Genomic DNA, 15,199 nt, shown 5'->3' on the forward strand with positions numbered 1-15,199 from the left:
TGGGCTCCATGAGACCTTTGTTCACAGCTGTTGCTTTGAGACAAACTTTGGAATGTTGGAGCTCCGGGCTTCTACCAATCATTAGAAGCCTGGAGCACTTCACTGTCTTAAATGGGGCTCCCAACATTCCAATGTTCTAATTTGAATGAAAGAACCAGTCTAGCCCCAACAGGGTAAAAATAAAACACATATTCAGTAAGAATCAAGCTTGTTTCCATGATCTGTGCTTCAACACTACCCACTCCACCAAATCAGGAAATTCGGACCCGTGATCTACAGCATCGTAAACTAGCACTGCTGACCGTTCCCCCATAAATCACATGTTTTGAGCAGTCGGCAGAGTCTAACACTGATCATGGTTTAGCCAGCTCGGTCAAAGAGGGAGCCATACCTTTGGGGTCCTATCGACTGTGCCTCCACCATCTCCATTGTGTTCAGGAACGTAACAGCCTTTGAACCCCCATAGGATGGTGACCTTGGCATCGTGGTGGGGGATGGCGGGACCTGGTGGCCCGGGGACTTGTAGGAGCCATTGCTCAGCCTGGCCTGCAGAGCCTGATGGGTCTGTACATTGTTATTGGCCAGGTCAGCTTGGAGGGAAGTTGTGGAAGTCCTTGGTGCCCTTGACATGGAGCTGGAGAGCGAAGACACTGAGGACTGGAGGATAGGATTCCTTGTGCTAAAGCTACTGGCGGAAATCAGATTGTCCCGCGAGCCATATCTCACGCCCGGGCCACGTTGGTTCTCTGACAGCATGCTGACCTGCTGCAGGCTATAGGTGCTTGGCGTGTCATAGACACCCGAGTCCGCAAACACTGACTCCGCGTGGGAGTGGAGCAGCTTCTCCCGCTCTTCCATCTCCTTCCTCTCCTGGATAGATGCCATGATGCTCTTGGAGAGATTGTCATAGCGCACTGGAGAGGGATCCCGGTGGTGTGGGGAAAGCCTCCCCAGCACAGGGCTGAAGCTCGGCCCTGGTTGGCGCTGCATCTCAATGCCCCGCATATGGCACATTTTAGCCGACATGTAGGGTGAGTGATATCCGACTGAACCCGCTCCTGTGTGGGCAATGCACTTCCCTGCTGAGGGGGACATAGAGTTCAACAAGCTATCATAGGACAGACTTCCGTTTCTGTTTGACAAGGTGCTGGGGGAGAAGATGCTTTTGTAAGGCGAGGCAGCGCCGTCCGACCTCATGACATGCAGCGGCGCTTTCTCGGCCGCCGATCTCTTGCTCTCCGACTTCAGGCTCAGGGACCTGGAGTTGACAGCGAAGGGGTCAAACTGTAGCGCAGGAGACTGGTAACTCTTGTGAATGGAGTTCTTCCGGTAGTCAGGCATGTCCAGGTTGGGTTCAGACTGGAAGTCGTGGTTCCTACAGGTGTCCTCTATACGCACCCCATCCTTGGTTCCCTCCTGCATGGCCATCTGCGGAGAAAATGGAAACCAAGATCAATTGAACAAAAACAGATGGACACAGACACTCGCATCTCAATAAGAGCATCATCCCATTCAGCCTGATCATTGACCACCCTGATTTCATGCCCACTTCTCTTGTGTGCCTACACCATGGCAAATATGGAAAAGGTACTTACCCTATAAGCATCTTTTTGTGGCATGTAGTGCTGTAGATTCGTTAGCCACTACTCCAGTGTTACTTAACCTTTTGACTTCTGTGGACCCCCACTTTATCCTTATTGGAACCCAGAGACCCCCATTGTCTCATTATTGGAATCTGGGGACCTCACACTGAGTCATTACTGGAAGTTGGGGACCCCGGCCTGAACACTGTTGATGATTTGAACCATAAAACAATACATATGACATACAGAAAGCGGCATTCCATCAAACACATACACAAATAGCACATTTTATTTAATGTGCAAATAAATATAAATTAAAAAAATAAAACATTTTAATAGGAAGATTGGAGCTTTTGTAAATTCAATTGACGTCACATAGCATCCATACTATATTTTGTTTGATGCAGCTGCACGGCTCCCACGAATCAATCTGAGGACACTAATTTAATTTTTAGCCTTTAATTTCAAGCTTCTTGACATTTGCAGTACTTTTTAAAATTTTCAATTGTACATTTAGCAACTTTATATGTACTTTATTAATATTATTAAATTTTCTAAGCAGTCACAGACCCAGTAGTAGGTCTTTCAGGACCTACTCCATACATTGAACTCTTCTGCTGGTATCTGTTCTCTGCACCCTCCCCTGGGGCCTTCCCACCCCTCCTGCTGGGAGGTGTTCTATATGATGAACCCATCCACCACTGGTCTGTGTTCTATATACCATGCCCTCTGTTGTGGTCATTCCCATGTCCCCACCCTTCCTCCTGGGAGCTGTTCTATGTAATTAGCCCTTGTACTGCTGGTATCTGTTCTCTATACCTTTCCCTCTTTGGGGGGCCATTCCCAAGTCCCCACATTTAATGCTGGGAGCTGTTCTATGTAATTAACCCTTCTACTGCTGGCATTTCATCTATATTCTTTTCTTCTCTGGGGGAGGGTAGGTGTCATTCCTATGGCCCCACATTTTCTTCTGGGAGCTGTTCTAAGCAATAAATCCTTCTTCGGCTGGCAGACGTTCTATATAACTGCCCCTCTGCTGGGGGTGGGTGGTGGATGCAGCGTTTCATGCTCCCGCCCTCTTGGTAAAACATGTTCCATGCTCCTGCCTCCTCTGCAAGGGGCTACCCCCTCTGTTGGATCCATATGACCCCCTTCTGCTAGGAGTAGGTTTATGCATTGACATTCTCCACTGGAAAACCTATTAGGCAACCTCACCTGTGCGGGTAGTTTGTTCATACACCCCTCGTTGCTGCTGTGACTTATTCAATACATATCTGCTCTGCTGGGGATGTTCTGTGGGGTGTTAATGAACCCACTTACTCTGCTTGGGGCCTTTTCATGCACCCACATTCTACTCCAGAAGCGGGTTTGTGCATCCGCTGCTGTTCCACACACCCTCCTGGCAGACGTTCAAGGAACCCGCCTCTCTGCTGCCAGATGTTCCCCTTATCCACCTCCTCATCTGGGGTTAAAGGATGCTCAAGGAACACACGCCTTCTGCAGCGGCTGTGTTAGACATCTACCACCATCTGCTGAGGATGCTAAAGCACACAATGTTGTACACCTGCCTCACCTACGTGTTTCCCTCGGTGGGGACTTGGGGGTCAGTGGGGGATGTACATGCACCGCCGCATCGGCTGAACACTGCTCTGTCCAGCTCCACTTTGATGGGGTTTAGACCTTCTCAGTGCTTAGTTTGTGAAAATAGTAGTGCCAGGGCTCTTGTCAGGAGGGCACTGAAGCTTGTACCACCCATCACCCCTGCCAGCGTTGCCAATGACAGCACCAGCACAACTACTAACCATCACACTGTTACACGTTTTAGAAGGCATGGGTGGCTGGTGTTAGTCATTTTTGATTTATATAGAATTATTAAGCAACCCTTGTTGTGCTTATTTCAAAATTAGACCGACAGCGCCACTATGTGGGGACTGAAATAAGTGCCAGTGCCGAGCACTGGAAACCACTGGCTCAAATTAAGCACTGGACCTTCCCCTCTGCTAGAAGCAGATCAAAGCAGCTGCCCCTTTTTGGAAACGCATCCATACATGGCACCCTCTAGTGGGTGTTGTGCTATAATGCACCTCTTTTGCTGGGGGTGGTTTTAAGCAACCACCCACTTTTCTTGTAGCAGCCTTGTACTGATTTTTGCTCAGTGTCAGAGACCGGAAGGGAGAATTCTTGGCGAGCACTTACCCCTGGATCTGGCTGACTTTGTACTCTTGGTTCAGCCTTGTGACCTCGAAGTCCCACGGAAAGTCCTAGCCTGTGTCATACTGCTCGAGTTCTTTTTAACTTGGTATATATACCAGGTTAATAATAGTCCACTTTCACCTTCGTGTTAATAAGTACTGTTGACTTTCCTTGAGAAAGCTTAGACCTCGTTTTCATCTTTCAGTCTCTATTTATGATCTCCTAATTTTTGTTGCATCCAGTTAGAGCATGCTTACTGTTTCATAATCCCTTGGTTTCGGGCATTCAATTCATCTGTCTTTTAACTATTGCTATTTGAGTCACTGTTAACTACTTTAAATCTCTGAAAGATGAAGTATGGGGCGTGACTTTAATTACTCACTCTCAGCGTCAACCCCCTCTCCCGCTCCACCCCCAGGATCTTGCATCGTGTTCCATCTTTTCTTCTGGGGGTGGTTACATGCACCAATACCTTGTGATTGAAGCTGCTCCATGTGCCCCCCCCCCCCTTCTGGGAGATGTCCCATGTACCCATCCCACCCTTCTGGGAGATGTCCCATGTACCCATCCCATCCTTCTGGGAGAGGTCCCATGTACCCATCCCATCCTTCTGGGAGATGTCCCATGCACCCCCCATCCCACCCTTCTGGGAGATGTCCCATGTACCCATCCCACCCTTCTGGGAGATGTCCATGTACCCATCCCACCCTTCTGGGAGATGTCCCATGTACCCATCCCACCCTTCTGGGAGATGACCCATGCACCCATCCCACCCTTCTGGGAGATGTCCATGCACCCATCCCACCCTTCTGGGAGATGATCCCATGTACCCATCCCACCCTTCTGGGAGATGATCCCATGTACCCATCCCACCCTTCTGGGAGATGTCCCATGTACCCATCCCATCCTTCTGGGAGAGGTCCCATGTACCCATCCCACCCTTCTGGGAGATGACCCCATGCACCCATCCCACCCTTCTGGGAGATGTCCCATGTACCCATCCCACCCTTCTGGGAGATGTCCATGTACCCATCCCACCCTTCTGGGAGAAGTCCATGCACCCATCCCACCCTTCTGGGAGATGTCCCATGCACCCATCCCACCCTTCTGGGAGATGTCCCATGTACTCATCCCTCTTCTGTGATCCGCCGCTAGTACCTATTCCTTCAGCTACCCCGCTCACCGACCCCTTCTGCTGGTGCAATTTCACTGTTTCTACCCACCCTACTGGGAGCAATTACACATGCCCATCTCCTCTGCTAGACGCTGTCCCAAGGATACCTATCCCCTTCCCCTATGCCATGTACCCACCTTTAGTCTTAGAACATTTAAATACACCCATCTCTTCTACTGGGTGTTGCTCTGTGTATCCATCCCTTCACCCTGGAGCTGTCATGTATACCCATCCCCTCTGCTGGAAGCTGTCCCCTGTGTACCCATCCCCTTCACTGGAAGCTGCCTCATGTATATGCCCATCCCCTCCGCTGGAAGCCCTCCCATGTATACCCACCCCTCCGCTGGAAGCTGTTGCATGTATACCCATCCCGTACGGTGGAAGCTGTCCCATGTATACCCATCCCCTCTGCTGGACGCTGTTGCATGTATACCCATCCCGTCCGGTGGAAGCTGTCCCATGTATACTCACTCCCTCCGCTGGAAGCTGTTGCATGTATACCCGTCCTCTCTGCTGGAAGCTGTCGCATGTATACACGTCCCCTCTGCTGGAAGCTGTTGCATATATACCCGTCCCCTCTGCTGGAAGCTGTCGCATGTATACACATCCCATCTGCTGGAAGCTGTACCATGTGCACCCATCCCCTCCAGTGGAAGCTGTCGCATGTATACCCATCCCCTCCAGTGGAAGCTGTCGCATGTATACCCATCCCCTCCGCTGGAAGCTGTTGCATGTATATCCATCCCCTCTGCTGGAAGCTGTCGCATGTATATCCATCCCCCTCTTCTGGAAGCTGTCGCATGTATACCCATTCCCTCTGCTGGAAACTGTCCCATGTAAACCCATCCTCCTCTGCTGGAAGTTGTCACATGTATACCCATCCCGTCTGCTGGAAGCTGTCGCATGTATACCCATCCCCTCTGCTGGAAGCTGTCGCATGTATACCCATCCCCTCTGCTGGAAGGTGTCGCATGTATACCCATCCCCCTCTGCTGGAAGCTGTCCTATGTGTACCCATCCCCCTCTGCTGGAAGCTGTCCTATGTGTACCCATCCCCTCTGCTGGAAGCTGTCCCATGTGCACCCATCCCCTCTGCTGGAAGCTGTCCTATGTGTACCCATCCCCTCTGCTGGAAACTGTCCCATGTGCACCCATCCCCTCTGCTGGAAGCTGTTGCATGTATACACATCCCCTCTGCTGGAAGATGTCCCATGTACACTCATCCCCTGCGCTGGAAGCTGTCCCATGTGTACCCATCCCCTGCGCTGGAAGCTGTCCCATGTATACCCACCCCCCCTGCTGGAAACTGTTGCATGTATACCCATACCCTCTGCTGGAAGCTGTCCCATGTATACCCATCCTCTGCTGAAAGCTTTCGCATGTATACCCATCCCCTCTGCTGGAAGCTGTCGCATGTGTACCCATCCCCTCTGCTGGAAGCTGTTGCATGTGTACCCATCCCCTCCGCTGGAAGCTCTCCCATGTGTACCCATCCCCTGCGCTGGAAGCTGCCCCATGTACACTCATCCCCTGCGCTGGAAGCTGTCCCATGTATACCCACCCCCCCCTGCTGGAAACTGTTGCATGTATACCCATACCCTCTGCTGGAAGCTGTCCCATGTATACCCATCCTCTGCTGGAAGCTGTCGCATGTATACCCATCCCCTCTGCTGGAAGCTGTTGCATGTGTACCCATCCCCTCTGCTGGAAGCTGTCCCATGTAAACCCATCCCCTCCGCTGGAAGCTGTCCCATGTAAACCCATCCCCTCCGCTGGAAGCTGTTGCATGTATACCCATCTCCGCTGCTGGAAGCTGTCCCATGTTTACCCATCCCCTCCGCTGGAAGCTGTCCCATGTATACCCATCCCCTCCGCTGGAAGCGGTCGCATGTGTACCCATCCCCTCCGCTGGAAGCTGTAGCATGTATACCCATCCCCTCTGTGGGAAGCCATCCCATGTATACCAATCCCCTCTGCTGGAAGCTGTCGCATGTATACCTATCCCCTCCGCTGGAAGCTGTCGCATGTATACCCATTCCCTCTGCTGAAGCTGTCCCCTGTGTACCCAACCCCTCTGCTGGAAGCTGCCCCATGTATACCCACGCCCCCCCCCCGCCGGAAACTGTCGCAAGTATACCCAGCCCCTCTGCTGGAAGTGGTCGCATGTGTATCCATCCCCTCTGCTGGAAGCTGTTGCATGTGTATCCATCCCCTCTGCTGGAAGCTGTTACATGTATACCCAGCCCCTCTGCTGGAAGCTGTCCCATGTATACCCATCCCCTCTGCTGGAAGCTGTGTTCTGTGTACCCATCCCCTCCGCTGGAAGTTGTCGCATGTGTACCCATCCCCTCTGCTGGAAGCTGTTGCATGTATACCCATCCCCTCTGCTGGAAGCCCTCCCATGTATACCCATCCCCTCTGCTGGAAGCTGTCCCATGTATACCCATCCCCTCTGCTGGAAGCTATCACATGTATACCCATCCCCTCTGCTGGAAGCTGTCCCATGTATACCCATCCCCTTCACTGGAAGCTGCCTCATGTATATGCCCATCCCCTCCGCTGGAAGCCCTCCCATGTATACCCACCCCTCCGCTGGAAGCTGTTGCATGTATACCCATCCCGTACGGTGGAAGCTGTCCCATGTATACCCATCCCCTCTGCTGGACGCTGTTGCATGTATACCCATCCCGTCCGGTGGAAGCTGTCCCATGTATACTCACTCCCTCCGCTGGAAGCTGTTGCATGTATACCCGTCCTCTCTGCTGGAAGCTGTCGCATGTATACACGTCCCCTCTGCTGGAAGCTGTTGCATATATACCCGTCCCCTCTGCTGGAAGCTGTCGCATGTATACACATCCCATCTGCTGGAAGCTGTACCATGTGCACCCATCCCCTCCAGTGGAAGCTGTCGCATGTATACCCATCCCCTCCAGTGGAAGCTGTCGCATGTATACCCATCCCCTCCGCTGGAAGCTGTTGCATGTATATCCATCCCCTCTGCTGGAAGCTGTCGCATGTATATCCATCCCCCTCTTCTGGAAGCTGTCGCATGTATACCCATCCCCTCTGCTGGAAACTGTCCCATGTAAACCCATCCTCCTCTGCTGGAAGTTGTCACATGTATACCCATCCCGTCTGCTGGAAGCTGTCGCATGTATACCCATCCCCTCTGCTGGAAGCTGTCGCATGTATACCCATCCCCTCTGCTGGAAGCTGTCGCATGTATACCCATCCCCCTCTGCTGGAAGCTGTCCTATGTGTACCCATCCCCTCTGCTGGAAGCTGTCCTATGTGTACCCATCCCCTCTGCTGGAAGCTGTCCCATGTGCACCCATCCCCTCTGCTGGAAGCTGTCCTATGTGTACCCATCCCCTCTGCTGGAAACTGTCCCATGTGCACCTATCCCCTCTGCTGGAAGCTGTTGCATGTATATACATCCCCTCTGCTGGAAGATGTCCCATGTACACTCATCCCCTGCGCTGGAAGCTGTCCCATGTGTACCCATCCCCTGCGCTGGAAGCTGTCCCATGTATACCCACCCCCCTGCTGGAAACTGTTGCATGTATACCCATACCCTCTGCTGGAAGCTGTCCCATGTATACCCATCCTCTGCTGAAAGCTTTCGCATGTATACCCATCCCCTCTGCTGGAAGCTGTCGCATGTGTACCCATCCCCTCTGCTGGAAGCTGTTGCATGTGTACCCATCCCCTCCGCTGGAAGCTGTCCCATGTGTACCCATCCCCTGCGCTGGAAGCTGCCCCATGTACACTCATCCCCTGCGCTGGAAGCTGTCCCATGTATACCCACCCCCCCCTGCTGGAAACTGTTGCATGTATACCCATACCCTCTGCTGGAAGCTGTCCCATGTATACCCATCCTCTGCTGGAAGCTGTCGCATGTATACCCATCCCCTCTGCTGGAAGCTGTTGCATGTGTACCCATCCCCTCTGCTGGAAGCTGTCCCATGTAAACCCATCCCCTCCGCTGGAAGCTGTCCCATGTAAACCCATCCCCTCCGCTGGAAGCTGTTGCATGTATACCCATCTCCGCTGCTGGAAGCTGTCCCATGTTTACCCATCCCCTCCGCTGGAAGCTGTCCCATGTATACCCATCCCCTCCGCTGGAAGCGGTCGCATGTGTACCCATCCCCTCCACTGGAAGCTGTAGCATGTATACCCATCCCCTCTGTGGGAAGCCATCCCATGTATACCAATCCCCTCTGCTGGAAGCTGTCGCATGTATACCTATCCCCTCCGCTGGAAGCTGTCGCATGTATACCCATTCCCTCTGCTGAAGCTGTCCCCTGTGTACCCAACCCCTCTGCTGGAAGCTGCCCCATGTATACCCACCCCCCCCCCGCCGGAAACTGTCGCAAGTATACCCAGCCCCTCTGCTGGAAGTGGTCGCATGTGTATCCATCCCCTCTGCTGGAAGCTGTTGCATGTGTATCCATCCCCTCTGCTGGAAGCTGTTACATGTATACCCAGCCCCTCTGCTGGAAGCTGTCCCATGTATACCCATCCCCTCTGCTGGAAGCTGTGTTCTGTGTACCCATCCCCTCCGCTGGAAGTTGTCGCATGTGTACCCATCCCCTCTGCTGGAAGCTGTTGCATGTATACCCATCCCCTCTGCTGGAAGCCCTCCCATGTATACCCATCCCCTCTGCTGGAAGCTGTCCCATGTATACCCATCCCCTCTGCTGGAAGCTGTCCCATGTATACCCATCCCCTCTGCTGGAAGCTATCACATGTATACCCATCCCCTCTGCTGGAAGCTGTCCCATGTATACCCATCCCCTCTGCTGGAAACTATCACATGTATACCCATCCCCTCTGCTGGGCAGGAGAAGTTTCTCCTTTAGGGCTGAGGGGCTGCGCCCCTCTGAAATTCCTACACATTTATAGCTAAAAAATAATAAATAGATCGATTTATTCAGAGATGCGATCGTAACGATCGTAATTCTAAACAAATCGATGCATTTAACTCTGGGCTGTTTGTCCGAGGCTGCCTGCCCCACCTCGCTTTGAACCAGGAGATGGAAGCCCGGCAGTAAATCAGCTTTCTACACTGTGACCCACAATGCAGGGCTAACTGCTCTAAAGCCCTTAATTTCCATTGTAGTCTGCCAGGCAAATTATCTTTGTAGAGCCTGATCCTGCAGAAAGAAACTTCTGTTAATTTAGCAACAAAATAATTGTGCTCGTTTTGAACTTTGCGGATTGTTATTCTAAATTCCTGCTGAAGCATTTGCAGGATCAAGAGAAAACGAATTATGTTAGTACACTTATTTAGTACGGTTTTATGATCCTGCACTTGTATTCGTTTTTTTGTGTTGGAAGGAAAATGTTACTTAACGTTTAAGCATTGTTCATAGAATATAGTGCTGTAGATTCACATGCTTTACGTACTTCTGCCATCTACTGTTGGGCTCAGACATGGTATCTTCAAAGAAGCTACGAGTCAAGAGATGTGCGACACTCTGCTTAGTCCACAATGTGCAAAGGCACCATCTCCACCTTTGATTGTTTTTTGCTAAGTGGGTTTAAGGTGGAAGTGGAGTATAGATGAAATAGTATAAGATGTGCCCTATACACTGTAAATAGTAATAGTGTGTAATTAAGAAAATGTGCTATCACTGCCAGCTTCTGGGGAGTAGGGTGGGCGCATGTGAATCTATAGCACTCCATGCTATGAACAAATGCTTACAGTGTAAGTAATTTCCTTGCTACATAAAGGGGCTATCAGCAAACTACACAACTATATTGCAATCCACATGGATGGAATCTGTGTCAAGAGAGACAGCTGCAAGAGACAACCATGTTAACTACATGGCCATGCTAAGCTGAAAGGTAAAGCATGTCAGCGTGTTTCAAAGTTCTGCATCTTGACTCGCTGCAATTATCATTAAAACATGTATGTACGTGGCATGTAGACAGTGCAAACCCAGCCGACACACAGAGTGCAGACCAGGGGCAGAGAAGCATTCATGGAACAGGACACGTGGAAAATAAATATTTCTGACATTTGTTAAATGCATCTGCTGTTTTGGGTGGGAGGCACCCAGGGGGGCACAGTTGGACCCTTCTTCGTTTGCATGCAAACGTGTCCAGTCCATTTACGTGGAGGGGAGGCGAGGGGAAGGGGACCGGGGGGGGGGGGGGGGGGGAGAGAGAGAGTGTGTGTCTGTGTGTGTGTGTTTTTGTTTGTTTATCGGTTGCTCAATATGATAAGAGTCTCACCTGCTCCGAATGATAATGGACTTTGGGGTTGCCGGCGAAGCCTGGTCGATATTTGTACATTGCTGGGGTGGTTGGATTGTTCCTCTTGGGAGAGAGTCCACTTTCTGAAATAGACAAACAGCCGTCAGAAGACTGAAACCAGTCACACTAAGAAGGTGGAAAACAGGTGTACACAATGAAGTGCACAACTGCCACGTCATCGGATGGTTGTTACCAGTGGGGCGACAACCATCAACCTTCACCCCGAGACCCAAGACTGCTACAAAAGTTCATTAAAAAAGCCCACATTGTTGTTTTGTGCTCAAGGTGCAATGCTGTTTGGGAGCCTCAATGGGGATAAACGTTAGTGCTGCAAATGGCACAGAAAAGCAAGGGATGTGTAAAGGAGGGTAATTGTTTGATATTTAATTCTGGGTGCTCTATTTATTGGGGAACTCAACCATCCTACCCTTCTCCCCCACCCCCAACACTTCCCACATTGCTTGCCAACCTGATCCGGGGTTATCTACTTGTACAACTGACAACTTTGAAAAAACATCCGAAGGAGAATAGTAGACCTTTTCAAGGACAAATGCAAAACTCGAAGCAACAGTCAGATAGCAGAATCCCTTTGAACAGTCCGAGACTATGCAGTAACAGTCAATCAGTCATGAAATTTGTAAAGTACACTACTCACCCGCAGAGGACAACACGAGCAGCCCCCCCCCCCCCCCCGGCAGCACCTTTATGCTTGGGGGGTCGAGACAGGTTGATGGGAAGCAAAACGTAGCTACCATTTCAGTCTAGCTGCTGTTCCTTTGGGAACGTCTAGGCATACCCGGCGCACTTAGGACATCCGATACAAACCCAACAAGGTGATGGATGGAATGCTTGAATTAATCTCAGCCACTGGTAATCGCTCAGGGCCATTTCCCAATCCATTGTTATTTTCTCTACCATTCTACCTCAGTTTAAAATCAGCTACATGAAAGTACGTCTTAACCCTGCTCCAATTGGAACAGTCCAGCCTGAACTGCAAGCCAGGTCCCCCCTGAATCGGAACACAAGCAACCCAGGACCGGTTTTGCCCTAGTTATGGGCTCATCAGTCGGGTACAACTTGGTTCCAGTGACACAGTGTGCACGAGACCTACGTTCAGGCGTGGGTGGCCTTTCTGCAAGGGCAAGTTGTACTAACAGGCCAGAGGGCATCAACAGACTTTTTCCAACACATGCATGCATTATACATGCAACACCAAAAGGTTGACCCTCAGAAGATAGCAACATATATTGCTGATTTTCTGCTGTGCCATCTGTCCTCTTAGCAGAGGGACATGATAGCTGCACCATTGAGTAAAGAGGAAATCATGATATCCAGTAAGGTATAATGAAGCTTCCATGCCAGCTTCTGTGAGGGAAGCACAGATGATGCTCATACCTAAACCGTACAGGGATCCTGAGGCCATCTCTTCGTACCGCCCACCGTGCATGCCAAATGTGGACGCAAAAATACCAACAATAAACAATCTCCTTGAAGTGATTAATACAGTCGTACACAAGGACCAATGTGGCTTCATGCAGCGTAGGAGCACACTTTATAATATACGCCGTCTCACATACATACTATATATGGTAAGAACAGATCACAACTATGTATTGGCCCTCCTTGATACCGAACAGGCCTTCTACTAGGTCTGTTGGGCATACATACCTATGGGAGGTGCAGCAGGTCATGAGCCTTGGACAGACTTATAACAAATGGATCCAGCTGTTGTATGCCAAACAGCTGGCCCGGGCCCACACCACCCGCATAATTTCTGAACAGTTGAACGCAGAGCGCAGGATACGACAGGAAGGCCTATTGTCACCATTGCTGTTTGCACTGGCAATGGAGACCCTAGCCTGTAGGCTAAGATTTACACTTCACTCCTGGGGAATAAAATTTGAAAACAGCACCCACCTGCTGTCTATGTATGAGAACGACACTTTGGTTTACCGCCAACATCCGAGTTACTCGGTCTTGATGCTGTTGCATGCATTGACTGAATACTGGGGGGTTTCAGGCCTGAACATAAAACGCATTAATCCCAACTCTTCCCAAATGGGGCTTTGGGGAGCTGGGAGTTGATGAGCTACTCAGGGTGGATATTGAGTGACTTCTGATATTTGGGTATCCGAATAATCAAACCAGAAGACACAATTAGTCACAAGGCTGAATATGGGGCGAATGTTAGACGGCCTCCATGCATCAATCAATTTTTGGAACACGCTCCCCCTGTTGGTCATGGGCAGAATAGCAGTGGCCAAAATTGTAGTTTTGCCCAGATGCTTGTATGTGCTACAAGGGGGCAATTATACAGTCCCCGGGACATGCCTTTGTACTCCTCATCCAAATGCTGGAAGAGTTAGTAAAGTCAATGTGGACACATTAAAACAAGAGTGGGAACTGGGAGGCCTGGAAGTCCCAAACATGGAATTGTACTACACAGCGGATTACTTGAAACACGCAGTACATTGGCTGGACAACAGGGACAACTGGGAGAAAAGATTACCGGGGGTACAACTGCCCTCTTTGCCGATGAAGGGACGGGGAACAGCCTGCCATCTCGCATCCATAATCTGTCATGCCTGCCACACTGGGACATCAATCCATTTACACAGATAGCCACAAGCATTTCAGTGGACAATTGGAAGAGAGGGGTCTGTTTAACCTTGGGAGATTTGTAGCCCCAAAACACATTGGTCACATTTGCGGAAACTCAGACAGCATTTGAGATGATCTCAGGGCAGTTTCTCCAATAAGCAAAGTTGCTCTATACAGCCAAGGGAGTTAAGAGCTCTTAGCCAGAGGCTCCCCCTCACCCATCAGATAAGCTAGTCATAGCACTGAAAGTCTGAGACACATGGCGCGACTTACTGGTTGTTCTGAGACAAAGTATGGCGGGACTTTCGCCCGAGAGTGGATGGTGTCCGGTAAGGCGCACTTCAAACTCATGCAGTTTTATTAGGTCCACATGACATACTACAGTCCAGCAGAACTGCATAAAATCTACCCAAACACTACAACCTGTGGAAGGTGCGGATTGGAGGAGGCAGGCTTTCTTCATGTCATTTGGCACTGCTGGGCAGTGCATACCTTCTGGCTGGAGGTGGCTGCACAATAGACAAACACATACCGGGTGGCAACACCTTCATACTGAAATACTATGTACTGGATGTCGCAAAAAAAGTAACGCATGAGGAAAAGGTTTTTTAGGCTGGGAACAATACTGGCCACGACACCTACATTGGGCGAGCCCTAGAGAGGCCACCAGAGAAGCCTGGAAATGAGATTTTGCTTCAATGAGCTGCCGCGGAAGAGTCACATGTAGGACAGGTACAAAGGACGAAAAGCTGATCGATGATTCAGTGTTATGCGTGGAAATTATACAGGATACATCAGACCCCTATGAGAGAATGAGGGTGCCCAAAGACTTAGGATATATGGTTAATAGGAACTTTGACTCTCTGTACACTCCAAAATGTCACTCACAGGACGGGGACGCGAATAGTACAACAAAGTAATCCACAAAATGGACAGGTGATCTGCGCCATCAGGAGCACTGTCCGTTGAGGAACTGCCTTCTGAGAAATTAGGAATGCCAATAGTATCAATACGTTGTTGCATAAACTGATGGGGACCAATGAATGTGACCCATTTATGTTGTGTGGGGTTGAGTTTACGCAGGTTAAGTTGATGGTGGGCCGGGGATAATCTAGTGCACTGATGCTACTGTAACGATATACAATTCATGTGTAACCCAACCACCAAAAACCTGTCTGTCCTGGATGCTGAAATGAATAACAACAAATCTAAAAAAAAAAAAAAACAAGGCATCTGTGCAGGAAATGGGGAAAACAAATCGTACCACCAGGCCTCAGGGATGGTCAAAAATCCTTAAAATGTTTGCTTTCATCGTTTTCTGGGTGATACGCGGGAATTCTGTGCAACTCGCGAAGACGTAACCTTTACGTATGGACAGGAGAGATTA

At 50.3% G+C, this 15,199-nt stretch overlaps 1 protein-coding gene across 1 annotated transcript in view; it reads right to left on the bottom strand.

Moving 5' to 3' along the window:
- ZDHHC8 (zinc finger DHHC-type palmitoyltransferase 8) overlaps nucleotides 1–15,199 on the bottom strand; it is a 233,046-nt gene that overhangs the window by 8,558 nt on the left and 209,289 nt on the right. Inside the window, exons 9-10 of the mRNA XM_069215274.1 lie at nucleotides 11,191–11,294; nucleotides 392–1,428 (exon numbers count right to left, since the gene is read on the bottom strand). Coding sequence (XP_069071375.1) covers nucleotides 392–1,428; nucleotides 11,191–11,294 — 1,141 coding nt within the window. The remainder of the gene's footprint in view (nucleotides 1–391; nucleotides 1,429–11,190; nucleotides 11,295–15,199) is intronic.

This window comes from Pleurodeles waltl, chromosome 11 (assembly GCF_031143425.1).
Source record: "Pleurodeles waltl isolate 20211129_DDA chromosome 11, aPleWal1.hap1.20221129, whole genome shotgun sequence".
Lineage (NCBI taxonomy): Eukaryota > Metazoa > Chordata > Amphibia > Caudata > Salamandridae > Pleurodeles > Pleurodeles waltl.